This window comes from Notamacropus eugenii, chromosome 3 (assembly GCF_028372415.1).
Source record: "Notamacropus eugenii isolate mMacEug1 chromosome 3, mMacEug1.pri_v2, whole genome shotgun sequence".
NCBI lineage: Eukaryota > Metazoa > Chordata > Mammalia > Diprotodontia > Macropodidae > Notamacropus > Notamacropus eugenii.
This window is the reverse complement of record NC_092874.1, coordinates 95,871,463-95,895,168: the sequence shown is the minus strand read 5'-3', so window position 1 is coordinate 95,895,168 and position 23,706 is coordinate 95,871,463. Positions and strand designations below refer to the sequence as shown.

At 39.0% G+C, this 23,706-nt stretch overlaps 1 protein-coding gene across 6 annotated transcripts in view; it reads left to right on the top strand.

Moving 5' to 3' along the window:
* LOC140533015 (uncharacterized) overlaps positions 1-23,706 on the top strand; it is a 63,296-nt gene that overhangs the window by 18,282 nt on the left and 21,308 nt on the right. The window contains exons 3-8 of one of the 6 annotated variants that reach the window (XR_011976764.1): positions 532-609; positions 1,728-1,862; positions 5,309-5,392; positions 6,945-7,004; positions 7,194-7,304; positions 8,251-8,612. Coding sequence is in view for 5 of the 6 variants with exons in the window: in XM_072652269.1 (XP_072508370.1) it covers positions 532-609; positions 1,728-1,862; positions 5,309-5,392; positions 6,945-7,004; positions 7,194-7,304; positions 8,251-8,430 (648 nt within the window). In the remaining variant the exon portion in view is untranslated. Of the gene's footprint in view, positions 1-531; positions 610-1,727; positions 1,863-5,308; positions 5,393-6,944; positions 7,005-7,193; positions 7,305-8,250; positions 13,785-23,706 lie in introns of those variants that run through there. The other 5 variants (XM_072652269.1, XM_072652266.1, XM_072652268.1 and 2 more) reach the window with 5 other exon arrangements.

Genomic DNA, 23,706 nt, shown 5'->3' with positions numbered 1-23,706 from the left:
TTTTGAGATTCTATTGACTATATCACAGTGCATATATACATGTAAAATACATGTGTGCATATACACATATATATTTGTATAATACATGTATTCTTGGGGAAAGAAATATGACTGTATGTGCAAAATTAATCAATAAACAAGCATTTATTATGTGATTACTGGACTAGGTGCTAGGGAGGCAAAATATAAAAGAAAGCAGTTCTTGCTCTCAGGATGCTTACATTATATCACAGTAGACAGATAGATAGACAGAGGTGTGTATGTACATATATACGCATGCTATGCATATATATTTATATATATATATACTTATAAGCAGATATAACATAAGTGTAAGTGTAGGTATACACATGTACATTCTTCATTTGGGGAAGAAAAACTTGGTGATAAAGCTGTGATTAAGCTGTGCTGAAAGGAATAGGACAGGAGAATAAAATAACGCAGTAACATACTCTCATCCACTGTCTCTGAAACATACTGTCTCAATGCTGTGGTCTCCTAAAATCTTCCCTCTTGCTTTCCCTTAACCAGCCTGATCCCTACAAAAAGTCCCTGGGTACCCTGAACCTTCCAAGGACCATCCTCCTTCAGCTGCTTAACCACACAAAGGTAAGGGACTCCCTAGTGCCTCAGCTCAAGCTGTAGCTCCCAAGCCAGGCCTGAGCAGAAATACCCCAAACTCTATGCCCTGAGGGGGAGAGTGACCTGATGATTCCTGCCAGGGTTCCGGGGACAATCACAGGAAGACAGGGAGTCTACAGCAGAAGGGCTCATTTTACCTCCAAACTTACTAAATTTTTGACCTTAAGGAAATCACTTAATCTGTCTGTCTCACTGGTTTGTCACTGATAAATGGAAGGGGTTAGACTCAATGGACTCTCTGAGGGGTCCCCAGTCTGTTTTTCACTCTCCCACATCATAGTTAGACACTGCCATTATGGTTCCATTCTCATTAAAGTACACACCTGACCAGATACACATGGCATAAACCATTCCTGAACTTGTCTTTTATTTGCTGGGTACAGTTAGGTGGTAACCGGTAGTTATGATCACAGTGCTAGTTCACTGAGAGGCATCATGGCAAAGTGTTAAGGGCAATGGACTTGAAGTCAGAACACCTAGGTTGAAATCCCACTGTCAACATTAGTTGTGTGACTGGAAAAATCACTTAGCCCCTTTGTGCCCAAGAGAACTCATTTGTAAAATGAAAGGGCTGGGCCTGGAGGCTTCTGAAGTCCCTCTCAGCTCTAAATATGTGATTCTATGCAGGAGAATGAATGATGTCCAGGGGATTGAAAGAGGAAGAAAAAGGTAGAAGAGAAACACTTTGAAAGGGAGGCAGAAAGCCAGTGAAGAGAAAACCCAAATGCATCCAATATGTTAAAATACTCCCAACTCAGCCTTGACCTACTAAGGGGAGGAAGGAAAGAAAAACAATTAGGAAAAAAGAAGAGGCAGAAGAGAAAGAAGGGATGCAGGAAAGCAGACCCACCTCCTCCCTCTCCCTCTTTAGAGTAAATGACTGTACTTGAGGGATTTTCCTACATCTATGGCCTTTAAGAGAATATCTAGAAAATGTCATGGGTCTACCAAATGGGAAGAGGGAACATGGAACATGTTTGACACCAGGGGTGAAGCTGGTAACCTGCAGGATTGATGTGCCCCTGCCCATGGGCAGAGGCTTCAACCAGGCCCTCTTTAGTTCTCAGACCTCTTTCTATGTGCAGGCTATGAAGAGGAACTCTGAAATGGATTTGACTCATTGGAATCTAAATGGCAGCATCACCAGAGATCTCTGTAAGGGGTGCTGCAAGGAGAAAGAGAAACCAAACCTAAGCAGGCAATCAGTGGTGACATCGAAGGTAAGAATAACCTCAGAAAGAAATATTTCAGGGGATTACTGACAGGATGGGGAAGGTGAGGCAAGAGAGGAGGAAACCAGAATACTAGAGTCAGAAGAGATGGAAAGGGCCTTTCCTGATTCCCTGCCCCCGCCACCCAACTTCTAATGCTTTCCCTCCCTATCTTATATTTAAGTTCCTTATATTTATTTTGTATGAATTTTGTATATCTTTCTTTCTGAATCTACTATGTATATTTTATTTCCCCTGATAGAATACAAGCTCCTTGAGGTCAGGGATTATTCTAGTTTTTTTGCCTCTGTTTCCCTAGAGATAAGCATCGGTAACTTGCATACAGTAGTTACTTTTGGATTATTTGTTTGTCTGAGATCATACAGTTCAGCTCTCTCATTTTACAGAGCCCTGGAGGGGAGAAACACTTGGTCAAAAATACAGATAGTAATCATGGGAGCCAGGATCCAAGTCAAATCCTGTCTTTTCCCCAGGTTTGGTTTTAGAGATAATTCAGGAGACATGAAAGGTCCCTTTCCTAGTCACTAACACTGCACATTAATGGGCAAAGAAGGAAATGTGTCCAGAGGACACAGAAGTGTAACACTAGACACTTAATAAAAGTTAATATTAGTAATTATTATGTATTCATATACTGCCTAGGTGTAGGGTGTGTCCAGGGAGTACCACTACCTTTGGTGTGATGGCAGCTGAGCCCTTTTCAGGCTCTTTCCACCTTTGTTGTCCACCTGTTCCACCTAACTCTCCCCTGTGGCTCCAAAAAGCTGCAGTACGGGCAGCAGCCACACCCCGGTAAACTGCTTCGGTAGACAGGCTAAACTAGGTTGAGAGTAACCAAGGTTTTCAAACCCATTGGTGAGTTAGGAGGGTGTCTACCCCAAGCATATAAAGTCTTCCTCTGTTGGAATGGGCAGATGAGAACAAACTGTTCCAATGGACATGAAGGCAGATGAAGTAGGTGATGTAGAGCACTTAGAACTTGGTTAGACAACAAAGATGCCAAGGTCATCCACTGCATCCTGAGCCATCATCAGCTGCCATGACTCTGTCCTGTCATTGGACTGGAGGAGAGAGTGAGGCTGATGACTTCAAACAACTCTGCCTCATTAAATCCAATTTATGGACAAATCAAAAGACATCACCCATACCATTTCACTATTATGCCTCAAAGACCTGTGCTGACAGGCAAGTGATGAAGCAGCAGGTACAGATATGCTGGGAGCTGTAGTCACAAGCCTGCACACAAACAGCCCGGGCTACAGGGTTGTTTCTCACTGGAAGCAGCAGTGGGACTCGGCAGCCCCTGAGTGTCCGAGCAGTCTTCTAAGGATTGCATTGCTCACCTCCTGGAGTGAGGAAGGGACTAGAAAAGGTGCCCTAAACATTGTCTGCTTAACCAACAGACTTGACTAGCACGGGAGGCAGGGAATCCCACTCCATGGTCAAAACGTAAAAAAAAATGTACAAAATGTACAAAAACATCTGCAAAGATGATTCCACTCACCATAGGCACATGGAACGTGTGCACACTTATAGACAACAGAAAATCCAGTAGACCCGAAAGACAAACTACTCTTGTTGCAAGAGAACTCAACAGGTTTCACATCCAAATAGGAGCCATGAGTGAAATAAGGATGGCAAAAGAAGGCCAGCTGGATGCACCTTTTTCTGGAGGAGGCAGAGTGAAGGGGAGCACCATGAAGCTGGTGTGGGTTTTGCAATCAAAACTAACCTAATTAGCAAGGTGGTATGCCTGCCAAAAGGAGTGAATGACAGGCTCATGACAATGCGATTTTCACTCACAGGAAAATGCCATGCCACCATCATCAGTACCTATGCTTCCACCATGACAAATCCTGATGAAGTCAAATAAAAATGTTATGAAGACCTAGAGACCCTTATCATTAATGTGCCGAAAGAAGACAAGCTTATAATTCTGGGAGACTTTAATGCTAGAGTGGTCTCAGACTATCAGACTTGGCAGGGAGTCCTAGGGAGGAATGGAGTTGGAAACAGCAACAGCAATGGTCATTTACTGCTGAAGACTTGTGTATTGCATGTTCTTCTCATCACCAACACTGTTTTCCATTTACCTAAATGCAATAAAACTTCATGGATGCACCCTTGCAGCAAACATTAGCATCCAATAGACTATGTGATTGCAAGGAGAAGAGACAGACAAGATGTGAGAGTGACAATGGCAATGTGTGATGCAGAGTGCTGGACTGATCATAGACTTATCCTTTCCAAGCTAAATATTCACATTCATCAAAAGCGCTGCCCCCAAGGCAAAATGACTACCAGAAGAATTAATGTCAACAAATAAGAGCATTTCTATGAGCATGAATAGCTAGCGTCTGATGCCAGATTTGAACTCAGGTAGATGAGTCTTCCGGACTCTGGGTCCAGTGCTCTATCCATTGTGCTATCTAGCTGTCCTGAAGAGAATGAAGAGAAAATGTAGAAGATTTGGGGATGGGGGTGGGGAGGAAGTGTACCTGGAGTTCAGGTCCAGGGATATGTGGCTAGATGAGAGTAACCAGAGGCTGCACCAACATACTTAATCCCTTTAAGAATCACAGGGTGAGCAGAGAACTGGGGCCAGCTATGACTAGCCTTGAATAGCCTGACACCAATGAGGACACACTCTCCTGTTCTTTCTTTACCCACTAGTCTGGGTTCCCTCCTTTGACCTCTCCCATTCCTGCCATCTTTTCCTTCAGTAGCAGTGTCTTTTTTTCTGGGCATCAAAGTCCACCCCAGCCATCTCCCCCTTCCCCCTGGTTCTTCTCAAAATATCAATAATCACTAGCATTTGTATAGAGCTGTAAAGTTTGCCAACATTTAAACCTCAAAATAACTCTTCAAGGTAGATTCTACTATTATCCACATTTTACAGATGATAAATTGAGATCCAAACAAGTTAGGCAATTTGCCCAAGACTGCACAATTAGCAAATGCCTGAGACAGCATTCAAGCTCAAGTCTTGCTGACTCCAAGCCTAGCATTCTATCCACTATGCCATCTAGCCCCCCATAGGTCTGCTAACAATCCCTTCTGTCTTTTGGTCTTGACAAATACAAGAGCCCAAAGTGTCACAGGGATGAATCTACACCTGGAATACCTTTGGTCCTCTTCTCTGTCTCTCAAACAGTTATCTCTATTTCAAAATCAAACTCAATCCTAACTCCTAACAGGAATCACACTCCAGCTCACAATGCTCTCTCCTTCACTGAAGTCCTGTAGGACCTGGTCAGAATGACACAATTTTGCCTTTAATCATCCTCTGCTTGAGGGGAGTACGGGGGTGGGGCAAGCACACGCTGTCTCCCCAACCTAACTGGAAATCAGGATAGGATGTTTTAGTATTTTTGCATCTCCTTTGGACTGATAATACAAATTATTCAGAAAGTACTGACTGATTTGAATTACAGCGGCATTCCAGGGAGAGAAGACCTGGCCAGTGGACAATCCTTGGGAGTATGCCTCTCCCCCTTGGAAACAGTTCCATCAATATGGTAAGGAGAAACTAGGGATAAGGAAAGGAAAAATAAAGTGGAAAGATGAACTCCTGGGAAGAAGCCTAAGGAAAAGGAAGAGCCCCAATTTACTTTCCCTCTGGCAGCTTCAGTGTTGCCTACCCAGAGCTGAGCAGCTAGGAACTACGCCTAGAAAGTTACCAAATTCAGACTCTCTGTCTACTATACTACTGCTAGGCCTATAATTCCAAGAAATCAAAGAGGGGGAAAAAGAATCTATATATCCAAAAATATTTATAGCATCTCTTTTTGGGGGTAGCCCCAAATTGGAAACTAAAAATTGGTCTTCATATTGGGGAGTGGCTAAACAAATGATGTCACATAAATGTAAGTGATCAGAAGAGCTCTCACAGTTAAGTTTTTATTTATTATCTCCACTTTACAGATGAGGAAATTGAGGCAAAGTGAAAGTAAATGAGGGTCATGTAGGTAGTAAGTGTCTGAGGCCAGATTTGAACTCAGGTCTACTCAGCACTCTGTTCTCCTGCAGAGGAAATGGGAGGGTAGGGGAACCAGGAGAGGAGTAGGACTAGAGTAGGGGGAAGTGGTAGTAAACCTGGAGGTGGGCAACCTATAAACTAAAGGGCTCATGACCACTTCCCAAGTCATCTGGAAGGGTAATAAGACCTTTGGGATAGGATATGTAGCAAGAACAACAGAAGATCTAGGAAAAAGAGGGTGAGAGACAAATGTTGGAAAGGACATTGGGACTGGAAAAAGAGGAGTCAGGTTTGAGGGGAAAGGATTTGTTCAAGGAAGAGGGAGATAAGTGGGGGCAGGAAAGACTTAGGGTCATATTCCTGCAGCTGTTAAGAGGTCAAACCTGGGACAATGTGGACCATCTGATTTTGGGATTTGCAAATCCATTTTGATTGCTTGCTTAGTTTGTCCATTTGTTTCTGAGAATCTTAAGGGGAACTCAGGGGAGATGTGAACATGCCCTTATACATAAACAGAGTAGACAGCCACTGACATGTTAAGATATAAGGACCTCTGCAAACATCAACCCCAACCTAAAAGTATATCTTCCTCAGAATCACAATTACAGAGTTGGGAGAAACTTTAGAGGTCATATAATTCAACTTTCTCATCTTACAAATGACAAAATTGAGACCCAGAGAAGAGAAAAGTCAGGATTCAAACCAAAACCTCTAACTCCAAATCTATGTTCCATGAACTTCTCCTTATTCTCCTGTTCCAGAAAAAAACATTTGTTGTCATTCAGTCATATCTAACTCTTTATGACCCCTTTTGAGTTTCCTTATCAAAGGCACTGGAGAAGTTTGACATTTCCTTCCCCAGTTCATTTTACAGATGAGGAAACTGAGGCATATAGGGTTAAGTGACTTAGCCAGGTTCACACAGATAGTAAATGTATCTGAGACCATATTTGAAGTCAGGAAGGTGAGTCTTACTAACTCTGAACCCAGCACTCTATACACTGCTTAGGGGGAGCACCAAAGTAGGGATCTCTTTCTGCTTGGTTCTCTGCTTCTCCTCCTCAACAAATTTATTGCCCATCTCTCTTCAGGTGATGATGTTTCATAATGGCACTCATACTGGCTATCAAGATAAGAAAGTCACCCAGCAGGTACGGGCATGCTTCCCTAAGTGCCAAGGTAGGAAGTATTGGGTATTCTGAAGGATCAATGGTCCTTCAATGGTCAATGACAATAGTCAGCCTGCTGGAGGTGGTGGCGAAGATGTGGGGAGGTGGGCCTGAAAGACAGACATTCTAACCTGCCTGAATTTCTTCCCTTGCCCTCTCCTCTTCCGCCAGACTGAGGACCTCAGAAGAGGGTGGTGCTCTGGCTGCTGCAAAGATGGTGAAACCCTGGAGGTCCTTGAGAGAAGAGAGGGAGAAGAAGTCAGAGAAGTGCCTCCTGCATGGGTAAGAAATCTACTAGCACTGATCATGGTGATCAGATCCTGGGGAACCCTGGTTCCAGAGAGAGAAGATTTTCTCAGCTTTCTGAAGTTTCCCATGAAGCTAGAGGGAAGTTTGATCTCAGACTTAGTAAATTCCCAACAGAAACCTCTCCTGTCTCCCCTACAAGCCAAACAGTCCTCTACTCTGGGCCGCTACCTTGAAGGTAATAAGGCAAGTCAACAAATACTAAATTCTACTGTGTTGCCAGTCATATTTTAGGGCCTGAGGGTAATATAAGAAAAATTGAAAACGTAGTCCCTGCCTTCAAGAAGCTTATAGTCTAGATGGGGAGCTAAGGCTATGAAACAGAACATTACATACTATTTAACCAGGTACCAAAGGAGCCTCAACTCTGTTATAGCCTAGAACGACCATGACAATTGGTGTGAGACTCCAGACAGTGCGGGGAATGTGGAATAGAAGTAGTGAGAAAAACTGCCTAATTATAATAATGTTTGCACATTTGATAAGGAGAAATGAGACAGTGAGGTTTGGTGGACAAGGCAGATCTTAGAGTCAAAGAGATCAGGGTTCAAGTCTTGCCCATGTGAGTATGGACAAGTCATTTGACTGCTTGGTGTCGCCAGGCAACACTCTAAGACTCTTAATTTACAGATAATTGCTGATCTGAATCTCTCCCTCTAGAGAAAATTTGCACCCAACAGATGAAATCCCAGGTCAGAACCAGAGACAGACAGGTAAAGAGGAATCTTGATGAGGAATTAAACTTGACATCCAGGCAAAGAGGAGTTATTGCCTGGTGGAAATCCTACTGAATTCAGTCTTCTCTTCTACTTCCAGATATAGCACAACGTCCATTAGAAAAAAGCGCACCACAAGAAATATTTTACTTAAGCTGAAGCAATATTTGTGGGAAATAAAAGGTCCTGTGTTCCATTCCCTCCAGGAGGCAGCAGGAACCAGTCACCACCTGTTGTTTGTCCTTCCTTTTGAAAGAGGAACAATGACATCACAAGATGATATCTTGAATAGTATGTGTATCGGATTTGAGGCAAAGTTGCGCAAAGTTTTCAGCCTCACTCTCTCTTCTGGAGTCATTGAAGTCCAGTGGCAAGAAAAATGTTAAGATAATTGGTAATAGCCTGGGATGCAGTGGATGACTTTGGCCTCTTTTATGTCTGGCCAAGTTCTAAGTGCTCCATAATGCCTGCTTCAGAGACTTTCATGGCTATTGAAAAAATTGTTCTCATCTACTCATTCTGCCAGGAAAGTCTCCACATATTTTGGATAGCACCCACCAACTCACTGGTGAGTTTGAGATTCATCAGTTACCCTCAATCTGGTATAATCTGTCTTCTGTATAACCTGTAGCTTCTTGGAGCTACAGGTGAGAGCTGGGTGAGAGGTGGACATCAAACATGAATGAGCAACCATGAAAAGGGCTCAGTAGATCCTCACGCTAGAGGTGTTACTCTTCCTTGAATGCCCCATACATCCTTATCAGTCAACATTGACAGTGGAGCTAAAATAGTATAATTGGATTAGGGGAAGGAAAAGTTCTTTGATTTCTCTCATTCTCTCATTCTCTCAGGCACATTGTGCCTGAACCATGTCTGAGTTTTACTTCTTCCTTCAGTTAATAGTAAAACATCTCCCTTTTCCTCATTATCCTCACAAGAAAGGGACACACAACCTCCCTAGAAAATAACAAGAAATTCCCACAATGCCAGACCATATTTCAATTGACTGACATTAGACACACTTATCAGCTGTGTGACCCTGGACAAGTCACCTAACACTGTATGCCTCAGTTTTCTCGTTTGTAAAGTGAGTTGCTCCAGGGAAAGACTACTGATTTTTTCTTTGAGTCAACAAATGTCAGACCAAGACCTTTCAATTCTAATTTGAGGGTCTCTCAAAAATAATAATAATCTTGGTGGTTTGGGCTCTGATTCAGGATCTTCCTGGGAACATCAGAATTTGGTTTATGTTTCTCAAAGTGTCTTCAAACTACCCTGAAAACCCTTGATCTCATAAAAGTATCAAACATAGAATAGGTTTGTTAAACATAGAAAGGATTCCCATCTGAACTTTTGAGTAAGTGAGAGCCCCTGTTGGTAAACTGTTTCCTTCTCCAGAGGTTTGATTCACAATCCCCCCAAATCCATCTCACTTAGTGAAAGTACCTGCCCCTTCAGCGGAATTACAGGTGTGATCACTCTTGTTTGTGTGTTCATCCTTCATTGCTGAAGAAGACCATGCCATCAGAGAAATAGTGATGTGACTTGCACTTGACTTTGTTTTGACTGAGGGAGGGTTGTGTAGGTTACCAGCTTCACTTCTCCTCCAGAGCCATCTGAATCCAATGACCAGATATTCATCAGGATGACTGGAGATGATCCAGGATGAGGCAATTGGGGTTAAGTGACTTGCCCAAGGTCACACAGCTAGTGAGTGTCAAGTGTCTGAGGTGACATTTGAACTCAGGTCCTCCTGACTCCTGCACTGGTGCTCTATCCACCGCACCACCTAGTTGCCCCAATTAATTCCCTCTATTGCAGAGGAAAATGGAGTATCCTTCTTTGCTGACAGGGATCAAGAACATCTAAGGAAATTAGGAACAAATGGGGGAATGGTGATGATTTTCACCAGATGGAAGGGAGATGTTAAATAAGGAAACTACAAGGGAAATTCTTGGGGTCCTCCACTGAGTAAGACACTGGGGAGCTCAGGCTATGTGTGTTATCTTTTTGAGAAAGTTTGGATGCACGGGACTGTATATGATAGCTAAATAACAAATAACTGAAGGGTGTGCAACTTGCCAAAAGGTGAGCAAGAAAGTATTGAGGAAGCAGCTCCAGGGGTGTAGAAAGCCAAGATTAAGGCCCTTCCTGAGTATACAGGTGGACTTTACTGAAATAACACCAGTGGGAAAAGTAAAGTATCTACTGGTATTAGTAGACCACTTGACCGGGTTGAGGCTTATCCACTGAATTCTGCTACCTCACTTGGAGTCAGCAAAATAATACTGGAACAGATTATACCAAGGTATGGATTGGTGGAAACAACAGACTCCGACAATAGAACTCATTTTATCTCCAAGGTGTATAAAACATCAATACAGTATTACCAATAGATTGGCAATTTCACACTCCCTGGCACCCCCTCCTCTGGTAAAGTGGAGCCCTGGACTAAATGCCTACCCATTGACCTCCTGAGAATCAGAACTGCCCCCCAAAAGGATTTAGGAGTCTACCCCTACGAAATGTTGTTTGGGTTACTGTATATGAGAGGATCTTTGGAACTCCCCATCTTTGAGATTAAAGATAAATTTTTGAGAGATTATATACTGGCAGTGTCATTATCCCTTTCCAATCTGAGAAAAAGGGGACTTCTTGCCCAGAGCCCACCTTTGGACTTCAGTGTATATCCATTCTAGCCAGGAGAATGGGTGCTGATCAAAACTTGGAAGGAAATCAAGCTCTAGCCCAACTGGGAAGGGCCTTTCCACGTACTCCTGACTACAGAGATTGCTGTAAGAACTGCAAAGAAAGGATGATCTCATTATATTAAGGTGAAGGGACTAGTAGAAACACCTGAAAAGTAGATGGCTGAGCAGGGAAAGGGCCCTCTTAAGCTAACCGTGAGGAAAAAGACTCTTGAATGAGAAAAGAAGTTGGGGAAATGGATAGGATTGGGAGCAGTGCTGTGGATACTTTGGATCCTCTTGGCCATGTGGTATTTCTGTATGATTAACTGCTTTGAATGAACTTTAGGAAGCATTCCCCTCACCTGAGGGGGAAATATGGGTGAGAAATATAAGGGCTCTGAATGTCAGAGTGATATTGGCTACCAGGACAATTGCAATAGATTTGGACCCCATCTCTGTCTCTCCTACTCTCAAGAGTTACTAATCTAGATCCCTTTATTATTTTCCTTTACAGAGGAAGTGATAGCTCTTGTAGCATCTGTTCAAAGCCTACATCTCCCTACTCACCTCCTTCCCTACACAATTCCATTGACCTGCAGTGGTTCATTCATTCCAGTCCACACCTAAGCTTACTTCTACCTTCTTGCAGTATATCTCTCCATTCTTGGTACCCTTTGTGTCCCCCACAAAACCAACCTTTTCTTTTACTTCATGGCCCCAAGTTTCTCTCCATACTTAAGTTTCCTCACCAGGAAGCTTCATTCTCTTCTTGTACGCATGCCCTGTGAATTGCAGGGAGGAAGGGAAAGAGATAAATTGCCTCAATTCCTATCAGCTCATACCTACTAGATTTGTATCATCAGAAAAACAGAGTGTTGAAGATAATAAACATGTAATAGATGTTTCTTAAATGGAACTGAACCAAATCAAATTGAATAGGTTAGAATTTTCAAAGTTGAGATCCTTCACGCTTTTTCCTAGGAAATTAAAGACAAGTACTACAAGCAACTGAATGAAGTAACTCATATCATGGGAATAACTAATGGTGTAGTTTTCAAGGTGAAAACAGAATTTGGAGACTACTGGTCAGCAAATCATCAAATAATTCTGATTAACGCACCATATGGACATTACCCCTCACCAACTTCCTTAAAAAAAAAATCTCAGTTCTTCTCTGCTAGCAAATTCCACCCTAATGCAGACACAATCTACAAAGAGCAACAGAAACAAGCATTTTCATCTTATGCAGAAGAAAGAGAGGAAAATTCTTCAAGTTTTCTTATCTACCTTCTTATTGAGTCCAGACTGCTTCTCCCCATTCCAAAAGGCCTAGATTTTCATGAGTTCATGTTTTGTCTTTAAGAAGTGAGATGTCTTCAAGGAAGACTCTATTTGTTATTAGAAACAGGGTTCCAATAGTTAATAGGTTCCCAAAATGGGTGATACCACTTGCTGGGGAGTGCTGTAATGATCTGGGAGTGGGGGGATCTCTGGTAAAATTGGAGGGCATTAAATAAAAATAATCAGGTGATGGAGGCCTAAAGACAGAAGAAAAGATTAGAAATTTTGAAAAATTATTTGTTTGTCTGTTGTGTAACAGAGTTAAAGTTATAGTGATTACATTATTTTCCAAATAAACACACAAAATTCAATTTATAAATGATCAGTAGTCAAGTCTGCTAACAGATATCAACAAGAAAGTGTTGGTATGTGAGCAGTCATGCGTCATCAGGAAGTACAGTATGCATTGGCAGGAATATGTGGCATAAAGAGTTGTTTAAAATATGATGCTATATATCAACATGATGCAATATTCTGTCATTAAAATTTCTATGCAGGAGAACTCCACAAATTTATAATAAACTATTAAATTTAAGGTTCATCATTTAAAGATACTTTATGTATTTTTAAAAATATATTTTTATTTTTTTTAAATGATGAAAATTTAATAAAAATTAAGGGTTAAAGAAAGCAGATTTTCAGAGGGGCACTGGATTTTTCTCTTCTTGATTTTTTTCCAGGTCAGATGTTTTGGAATGAAATACCTAACATCTTATACTGTATTTTCAATATTCTGACTTTATTTTTAATATTCTTTGATGCTTTATGAAGTTATTAGCTTCTACTTGATCAATTCTCTCTCTGGAGGAGTTTAGCATTTACTTTGGAATTATCTTTGATCATTTTATTGATTAGAGTACCTAAGTCTTTCACAATTGATCATTGTTAATATATTGGAATGACTGTGCACAATATTCTGCTGGTTCTGCTTGCTTCACTTTACATCGGTTCATATAAGTCTTCCTAGATTTTTCTGAAGCCACCCTGATAGTCATTTCACATAGCACAATGGTATTACATCATGATCACATACCATAACTTGTTCAACCATTCCCCAATTGATGGGCATCCCCTCATTTTCCAATTCTTAGCCACTACAAAAAAGGTGGTATATAAATATTTGTGTATATAGTTTCTTTTCCCTTTTCTTTGACCTCTTTGGGAAACAGCTAATAGTGCTATTGCAGGAAGAAAGAGTATGCATAGTTTTCACAGCTTTTTGGGCCCACTTCCAAATTATTTTCCAGAATGGCTGGACGAGTTCACCAACCATGCATTAATGTCTGAATTGTTCCACATCCCCTCTAGTATTTCCCTTTTTTTTTTCTTTCTGGTATGTTAGCTAATCTCATGGGTTGATTCGTTTTAATTTATGTTTCTCTAATAAATAGCGATTTAAAGCATTTTTAAATGACTATTGTTAGCTTTGATTTCTTCTAAAAATTGCCTGTTCATAAACTTTGACCATTTATTAATTGGGTAATGGCTCTTATTTTTATAAATTTGTTCTGTTCCCTATATATGTGAAGAATGAGGCCTTTGTCAGAGAAGTTTTCCCACTGATTTTTTACTTTCCTTTCAATTTTGGCTGCAATGGTTTTGTTTGTGCAAAAACATCAGTTTCATGTAATCAAAAAATCCATTTTACTTCCTGTAGTCCTCCCAATGTCTTCTTTTGTTATAAACTCTTGCCATGTCTGTAGATCTGATATGCAAATTTTTCTGTGCTCTACTTATTTGCTTGATATCTAGAAAGTGAAAGAATGGAGGCAAGGGTTCCAATTAGTATACTCTTGCAAAAATTCAGGACAATGGTGAGTAGAGCCTGACTGGGTGTGGAGGTAAGGATGCTGTGTGAATGGGAATAAGAAAAGAGACACAAAGATATTGTAGAAATAGAATTGTCAAGACTTGATTAAGTCACCAAAGGGACTTTCCAAAAGCACAGGTTCAACCACATAACACCTATCCTTACTTAATATACTTCAGTGTGCCTCATTACCTTTAGAATAAGATACACAATCCTCTATTTGCACACAAAACCCTTTCTTACCTACCTTTCCTCCAACCTTTCCAGTCTTTGTTCCCAACTGCTTGCAATTCTACTGCTTTCCTTTTGTTAATGATTTTCTGTTTATCCCCTACAGAACTTATTTGCACATAGTTGCTTGTTTGCTGTCTCTTCCATTATATTGTGAAATCCCTAAGGGAAAAGGCTGTCTTTTTGTCTGGCACACAGTAAGTGTTTAATCAATGTTTATCTACCTACTGGTTGTGTATGGGGGTTAAGGAAAAGTGTAGTCAGTCAGTCAATAAATATTTATTAAATGGATTGTATAAGCCAGGCATTGTGCTAAGCATTAGAATTTTTCATAAATACAAGTCCCTGCCCTCAAAGAGCTCACAAGCTACTGGAGAGAGATAACACATTAAAAAAGTTGCAAGGGGAGTGGAGGTTATTTGTCATGTGAGGGGCATGATGAAGACCTGTTGCTTGGTGATAAACAATGAGATAACTGTCCTGAACTTTCTCCTTATGTGGGGGATCTGGGAGGATCTCTCTAACATCTACTATCCACACCTTCCAAACTAAAGGAGGGAGAAGTCCCAGATCTAATAGATACTAATGAGATAAGAATATAGGAGTTGATTCAATCTTTCAGGAAGGTGAATTATTGAAAATTTGAAGTTCACTGCAACGTTATGAACCTAAGTTTTGAAGGTTGTTGCTGCTATAGATGTAAATAGGAAAGTTAGGAAAAGGGAATTGTGCTCTGAAGGAAAGATGATGAGCTCCATTGCAGCTCTAAATCCATGTTCCTTTACTGAATTTGAAGTGTGTTTGGGACATGCAAATAGAGATAAGTGTACAACAGATAGTCAGAGGAGAAAGATAGTTGCTCAGGAGAAGCAAAAAGGTTGGCTATGTAGATTGGTGAGCCTTCAGCAGAGAGATAAGTCTATGATGTCCTGAAAGATCACCAAGAGAAAGAGAGGGTAAGAAGAGAAGAGGGCAGAGGACAGAGTACACTTTACTATGAATTGCTGGAGACGGGGGCTCTGCTTTTTGGCTGTACATTAAAAACTGAATTCTGAAAATTGCCTGCATGAGAGGATTCATGGCCATGAAGTGGTAGAGAAGCATTTGAGCAGGGAAGGAAGTTTGTGCATCATGGTTCAGGTGACACTACAGAGACAAATGTGTATATGGTCCACCTGAGGTGAAACTCAGCCTTACTGTAAATTTTTGTTTTTGCTTCTTTCCGCTCTGTGAGCAGGAAACAATTTTCTCACTAAGTTCAGATGACCACAGAAGCCAAGTTCTTTCTAATAAGAGCTACTGAATGTGAGACTAAGAAACAAAACTGGTCACATGTTGGAGTTTTTACATGCAGACAGGAAGTCACTGACAACAAAATGAGAACCAAGCGATGTGAACAGTTAATACAGGATGGAGTTGGAACAGTGAGGGGGAAACAAAGAGGAACCCAAAGTGGAGGAGGATGAGCACCAACAACTGCCTTAGATAATCCTGATAATTCAGTTGCAACAAAGCTAGAGATGTCAAGTTGTCTTTTGCCTTGGATGATAAGGATGTGTTAATTAAAAAGTGTGCTGTATTGGAAGAATGAAAAAATATATTTGTGTAGGGATAAAAATACAAGCAAAACTCCATCTGTCCTCAAGGGGCTTTCATTGTAAGAGGGAAATGCATTTTGGGGAATGGTAGCCCAAAGAGGAATGCTTGAAACAATGAAGTCACAGGCAATAGTGGCTAGTTACACAGGATGATTGATGGATTGACATTATCTTTCTAGTGTTGAAATGATTATTCAGAGTCAGAGTTAGAAAGTGCTTAGGAAGGAGTGGGAAGGTAAATGAAGATATGTCAATTAAATAAACATTTATTAAATATATACTACATCCCAGATACTGTGTTAAGTATTAAAGATGTTAAAAGGAAACAAGGGAAAAGGAATAAGAATTTATATAGTGCCTACAATGTGTCAGACATTGCACTAAAGGCTTTAGACTTTACAGGTATTATCTGATTTGACTCTTACAAAAACCTTGGTAGGTGATCATATTATTATCCACATTTTATGGTTGAGGATACTGAGGACAGTAGAGATTATGTGACTTGCCCAGAGTCATATATCTAGTAAGAGTCTGAGGCCAGATTTGAACTCTGATCTTCCTGATTCAAAATGCAACACTGTACCATCAAACTGCAGGTTGTGCTTCTCAAAAAGCTCTCAATCAAATGGGGGAGAAAACAAATAATACCCACATGTATATGTATGCATATATAGCTACATATGCATGTATAAGTGTATATACAAGCTATGATATGCATGTATGTATATATAAACACATTTTATATATAAACATATTTATATGCATATGTCATTAAATATATACACAAATGTATAAATATATGTGTATACACAAATGTATATTTGGAGTACTGTTGTTAATACTGTTGGGAAAGAAAAGAGACCAAAAAAGAAAAAAAAATCCTAAAGAAAAAATAAACTAAAAAAAAAACAAAACATGCTTCACTCTGCATTCAGACATCATCAGTTCTTTCCCTGGGGATGAGTTGTATTCTTCATCAGAAGTCTTTCAGAGTTATCTTAGATCCTTGTATTGTTGAGAATAGCTGTCATTCACAGCTGATCATCTTGCAATATTGCTTTTACATTGTACATAGTGCATATCACATCGCATCACCTCCTCTAAGTCTTTCCAGGATTTTCTGAGATTATCCTGCTCATCACTTCTTATAGCACAATGATATTCCATCAAAATCATATGCCTCAATTTGTTTAGCCATTCCCCAGTTGATGGACTTCCCTACAATTTCCAATTCTTTGCCACCAGAAAGGAGGTGCTATCAATATTGTTTTTCCTTTTTGTTTTTATTTTTAAAATCTCTTTTAGGATATAGACCAAAGGGTTTAATAGGTCTTTGGGCACATTTCCAGATTGCTCTGTAGGATGGTTAAATTAAATTAATTCACAACTCCACCAAGTGCATCAATATCCATTTCTCCCACAACTGCTCCAAAATTTGCCATTTTTTGTTCTATTACTCAATCTAATACATATGCGGAACTATCTCAAATTTTTTTTAATTTTCATTTCTCTTATCAATAGTGATTTGATTATATCACATGAAAATTTCATATCTTTTCACATTTATCAATTGGGTAATGGCTCTTTCTTTTTTATTTTATAAATTTGATGCACGTGTTGATATGTTTGAAAATTGAGTTCTTTATCAGAGAAACTTGGTAAAAATTTTTTCCACTGTTACTATTGCTGATTGTATTGCTCTCCCTCCTATTACCTCAATTTATTCTATTCTCTTTTGCTCTCCTTTTACTTTGTCCCTTCTTAAAAGAGTTTTGCTTCTGACTACCTCTCCCCCGAACTGACCTCCCTTTTATCACTCCCTCCCTTCTCTTATCTTCTTCCTCTCCCACATTCCTATAGAGTAAGATAGATTTCTATGAGTGTGTATGTTATTCCCTCTTTGAATCAGTTCTGATGAGAGAAAAATTCACTCCTCACTTCCCCCCTTTACCCTCCACTATAAATTTTTTCTTGATTATTTTCCAAATTTACTAATGTATTTGTTTTCAATTTTCAACAATCACTTCCATAAGTTTTAAATTTTCTCCTCCTCTCTCCCCTCTTCCTCTCCAAGTCAGCATGCAATCTTATATGGGCTCTACACATACATTCTTATTAAACATGTTTTAACAATAGTCATGTTGCATAGAAGAATTAAAATGAATGGGAGAAGCTATGAGAAAAACAAAACCAGATATAACAAAAGAGAAAATAGTCTGATTTATTTTGTGTTCTGACTCTTTAGTTCTTTCTCTGGATGTGGATGATATTTTGCATCATGAGTCCTTTGGAAATGTTTCAAGTCCTTCCATTGCCTCTCAGAAACAGTCCTTACGTGCTGTGGTTGTTACTATGTATAATTGCTCCTGGTTCTGCTCACTTCACTCAGCATCAGTTCACATAAGTCTTTTCAAGATTTTCTGAAGTACGCCTTATAGCACAACAGTACTCCATTACATTTATATACCACAACTTATTCAGCCATTCTCCAGTTGATACGCATCCCCTCAATTTTCAGTTCTTGGCCACCACAAAGAGAGATGCCATAAATATTTTTCTACATGTGTGTCCCTTTCCCATTTTTATGATTTCTTTGGCATATAGCCGTAGAAGCAGTATTGTTGGGTCAAAGGGTATGTATGATTCTATAGTCCTTTAGGCATAGTTTCACATTGCTCTCCAGAATGGTTATATCAGCTCACAGCTTCACCAATAATGGAATAGTGTTCCTACTCTCCCATATCTTCTCCAACTTTTATCATCTTCCTGTTTTGTCTTGTTTGTTAATCTGATAGGTGTGAGGTGGTACCTCAGAGTTATTTTGATTTGCATCTCTCTAATCAATAGTGATTTAGAGCATTTTTTCCTATGACTATAGATAGCTTTAATTTCTTCCTCTGAAAACTGTCTGTTCACATCTTTGACCATTTATCAATTGGGGAATGACTTGTATTCTTGTAGATTTGACTCATTTCTCTATATGTTTTAGAAATAAGTCCTTAATTAGAGACACTAGTTGTAAAAATTCTTTCCCAGTTTTGTGCTTCCCTCCTAATCTTTTTTTACATTGGCTTTGTTTTTGCAAAAACTTTTCAATTTAATGCAATCAAAATTATCCATTTTGCATGTCATAATGTTTTCTATCTCTTGTTTGGTCATAAATTCCTCCCTTCTCCACAAATCTGAAAAATAAACTATTCCTTGCTCCCCTGACTTGATTATCAGTCTTTGTATCTAGATCATGTACCCCATTTTGGACTTTTCTCTGGTATCTGGGGTCAGGCATTTGTCTACGCCTCATTTATACCACATTATTTTCCAGTTCCCCCAGCAGTTTTTGTCAAATAGTGAGTTCTTATCCCAGAAGCTGGAGTCCTTCAATATATCAAACAGCAGACTGCTACAGTAATTGACTACTGTGCCGTGTGTACCTAACTTATTCCATTGGTCTGTTCTTCTATTTCTTAGCCAGTACCAAATGGTTTTGATGATTTTTGCTTTATAACAAAATATAAGATCTGGTATGGCTAGGACACCTTCCTTAGTATTTCTTTTCATTAATTCCCTTGCTATTCTGGACTTTTTGTTCTTCCAGATAAATTTTTATGTTACTTTTCTGGCTCTATAAACTGTTAGCAAAAAAAATCCAGTGAGAGTGAGGTTCACTCATTCCTTCTCACCTCCCCCCACTTCTCAATCAGAAAAGCTTTTTCTTGCCTCTTTTATGTGAGATAATTTACCACATTCTACCTCTCCCTTTCTCCTTCTCCCAATACATTCATAAATCACCCCTTAATTTTATTTTTAGATGTCATCCCTTCTATTTCACTCACCTCACCCTGTGCCCTGTGTCTCTGTCTTTCTGTCTCTCTGGGTCTCTCTGTATCTCTCTGTCTCTGTCCCTCTTTCTCTATGTACATATGAGTGTGTTTGTATATGTGTGTATATACATATACACACATATACATACCTACATACGTATACACAGGCAGACATATACACACACATGTGTGTGTATATGTTTATATGTATATATATGCATACCCACATAAATATATAATATACATATATATGTCTATGTATACATCTGCATTCCCTCAAACTACCGTAATGCTGAGAAAGGTCTCATGAATCACCAATATCATCTTTCCATTCCATGTACATATGTATGCATGTATACATACATACATACATGGAATGTATATACATGTGCATATATACATACACACACATATCTATATCTATATATATCTGTATGTGTGTGTGTATTCCCTCAAACTACTGTAATACTGAGAAAGGTCCCATGAATTAGAAATATCATCTTTCCATTCCATGTATATAAATGTATGGGTGTGTGTATGTGTGTATTTATACACACACATATATACACACATACACCCATACATATATACACATGCACACATGTGAAAATATGTATTTTTATATATATATATATATATATATATATTCCTTCAAACTACTCTAATACTGAGAAAGGTGTCATGGATTAGAAATATCACCTTTCCATTTAGGAATGTAAGCAGTTCAACTTTAATAAGTCCCTTATGATTTCTCTTTCCTACTGACCTTTTCATGCTGCTTTTGAGTCTTGTATTTGAAAGTGAAATTTTCTATTCAGCTCTTGTATTTTCATTGAGAATGCTTGAAAATTGAAGCCAAGATAGTGGAGTAGAAGCAGACACATTCTTGAGTTCTCCTCAAATCCCTCAAAAAGTCCTGTAAAACTGACTCTAACCAAATTATAGAGCAACAGAAGCCACAAAATGACAGACTGAAGCAAATTTAAGCCCAAGACAATCTGGGAAGTCTAAAGAAAAGGTCCATCACACAGGGCTGGGAGCAGAGTGCAATTCAGCATGGGCTACACTGGCCCAGACAAAGTTGGAGCAGACCTTAGGGGACTGAATCACTGTCAGCTGTGGCAGTTTCCAGACTTCTCAACCCACAAATGCCAAAAGCAACTTTGAAGATCAGTGGGAAAGGTTTCACCTGGGTGAAAAATAAAGTTGGTCTAGCCCCAGATCCAACCCCAGACACAGGGTCGTGGTGGCCACTGCAGCAGCAATAGCTGCTTCTGGATCCCTCCACTTAACAAAGAGCTCAAAATTCAAGTAATTGGCTGGGGAAATGATTAAATGGGGAAAATTAGACTGTAGAATCTTACTTTCGTGGTGAAAAGTTATTTTCTTATATCCTTGGTGACAAGGAAGATCAAAATATACAACTAGAAGGCAATGAAGTCAAAGCTTCTACATCTAAAGCTTCCAAGAAAAGTATGAATTGTCTCAGGCCTTGGAAGAACTCAAAAAGGATTTTGAAAATCAAATGAGAGAAGTAAAGGAAAAATTGGGAAGAGAAATTAGAGTGATGCAAGAAAATCATGAAAAATGAGTCAGTAACTTGCTAAAGGAGACCAAAAAAGATGCTGAAGAAAGTAACACCTTTCAAATTAGACTAGACAAAATGGCAAAAGAGGTCCAAAAAACAGTGAGGAGAAGAATGCCTTAAAAATCAGAACTGGCCAAATAGAAAAGGAGGTTCAAAATCTCACTGAAGAAAATAATTTCTTAAAAAACAAACGGAGCATATGGAAGCTAGTGGTGTTATGAGAAGTCAATAAATTATAAAATGAAACCAAAAGAATGAAAACTAGAAGACCATGTGTAATATTTTGTTGGAAAGACAACTGATTACATGGAAAGAATTCACTGATCATCCTCTGGAAGAGACCCCAAAAGGAAGACTCCTAGTAATATTGTGGTAAATTCCAGAGTTCCCAGGTCATGGGGAAAATATTCCAAGTAGCTAGAAAGAAACAATTCGAGTATTGTGGAAACACAATCAGTATGACACAAGATTTATCAGCTTCTATTGGAGGGACTGATTTATGACATTCTGGTGGTCAAAGGAGGTAGACTTAAAACTAAGAATCACCTACCCAGCAAACTGAGTATAATAATTCAGGGGAAAAATGGAATTTCAATATAATAGAGGACTTGGAAGTATTCCTTTTGGAAAGACCAGAGCTGAATAGAAAATGTGAATTTCAAATGCTGGAATTAAGAGAAGCATGAGAAAATAAATAGGAAAGAGAAAATATAAGGGACTTATTAAAGTTGAACTGTTTACATTCCTACATGAAAAGATGACATTTGTAACTCATGAGACCTTTCTCAATATTGTGGTAGTTACAGGTAATATCTATATATCTATATAGATATAGAGAGGTAAGTAGATATAGGTATATACATGTATGTATGCATGTATTATATATATGTATATAGACACATATATCTATATAAGTGTGTGTGTATATATATATATACATATATATATATATAGACATAGATAAATATAGAGATAGATCAATAGATAGACTGATAGACAGACAGATAGATAGATAAAGACAGGGAACAGGGTGAGCCGAAAGTGAAGGGATGATATCTAAAAATAAAATTAAGTGGTGAGAAGAATGTACTGGGAGGAAGAGAAAGGGAGAGGTAGAATGTAGTAAATTATCTCACATAAAACAGGCAACAAAGAGCTTTTACAATGGAGTAGAAGAGGGGGAAGGTGAGAGGGAATAAGTGAGCCTTACTGTCATTGCAATTGGCTTTAGAAGAGAATAACATATACATTCAATGGGGTATGGAAGTCTATCTTACCCTATGGAAAAGTAGGGGGAAAGAGGATAAGAAAAGGGGGATAATAGAAGGGATGGTAGATTGGGGTAAGGGGTGATCAGAAGCAAACTCCTCAGCAGAGAACAGATCAAAGGGAAAAATGGAAACAACACAGGGTGGTACAGGACAGATGGAAATATAGTCTTTCACAACATTGTTGTTATGGAAGTGTTTTGCATGACTACACAGGTATAACCTATATTAAATTACTTGCCTTCTCATTGAGGGTGCATGGGGAGGGGGGAAGAGAGAGAATGTGGAACTCAAAGCTTTAAAAGTGAATATTTAAAAAATTCTTATTACATGCAATTTGGAAATAAAATACATAGGCAAAGGGATACATTTTTTGTCCTACAGGAAAATAGAAGAGAAGGAGATAAGAGGAGAGGATGATAGAAGGAAAGGCAGATTGGAGGAAGGGGTAATCAGAATGTATTTTGTCCTGGGTTGGGGGAAGGGAAGAGATAGGGAGAAAATTTGAAATTCAAATTTTGTGGAAGTGAATGTTGAAAACTGAAAACAAATAAATTTAATTTAAAAAGAATGCTTGAAAATCCTCTATTTCATTGCATGTCCATTTTTGCCCCTGAAGGATTATATTCAGTGTTGCTGGGGAGGTGATTTTTGGCTTTAATAGATGCTGTTAAATCTTGGGTTATACTGATTGTGTTTCCACTGTACTTGAATTCTTTCTTTCTGGCTACTTGTAATATTTTCTCCTTGACATGGGAACTCTGGAATTTGGCTAGGAGTTTTCCTTTTCAGATGTCTTTCAGGAGGTGATTAGTGGATTCTTTCAATTTCTATTTTACTGTCTGGTTCTAGAATATCAGAGCAGTTTTCTTTGATAATTTCTTGAAAGATGATGTCTAGCTCTTTTTTTTTTTTGTCATGGCTTTCAGGTAGTTCAATAATTTCTAAATTATCTCATCTGGATCTATTTTCCAAGTCAGTTTTTTTTTCCAACGAGATATTTCACATTGTCTTCTTTCTTTTCATTCTTTTAGTTTTATTTGATAATTTCTTGATTTTTCAGAGTCACTAGCTTCCATTTGCTCCATTCTAATTGTGAAGAAATTATTTTCTTCAGTGAGCTTTTGGGCCTCCTTTTCCATTTGTCCAATTCTGCTTTTTAAGGCATTCTCCTCTTTGTTTTTTTTGTACCTCTTTTGCCATTTGTGTTACTCTATTGTTCAAAATGTTATTTCCTTCAGTATTTTTTGGGGAGGTAGTTTCCTTTAGTAAGTTGTTGTCTCATTTGTTATGATTTTCTTGCACCACTCTTATT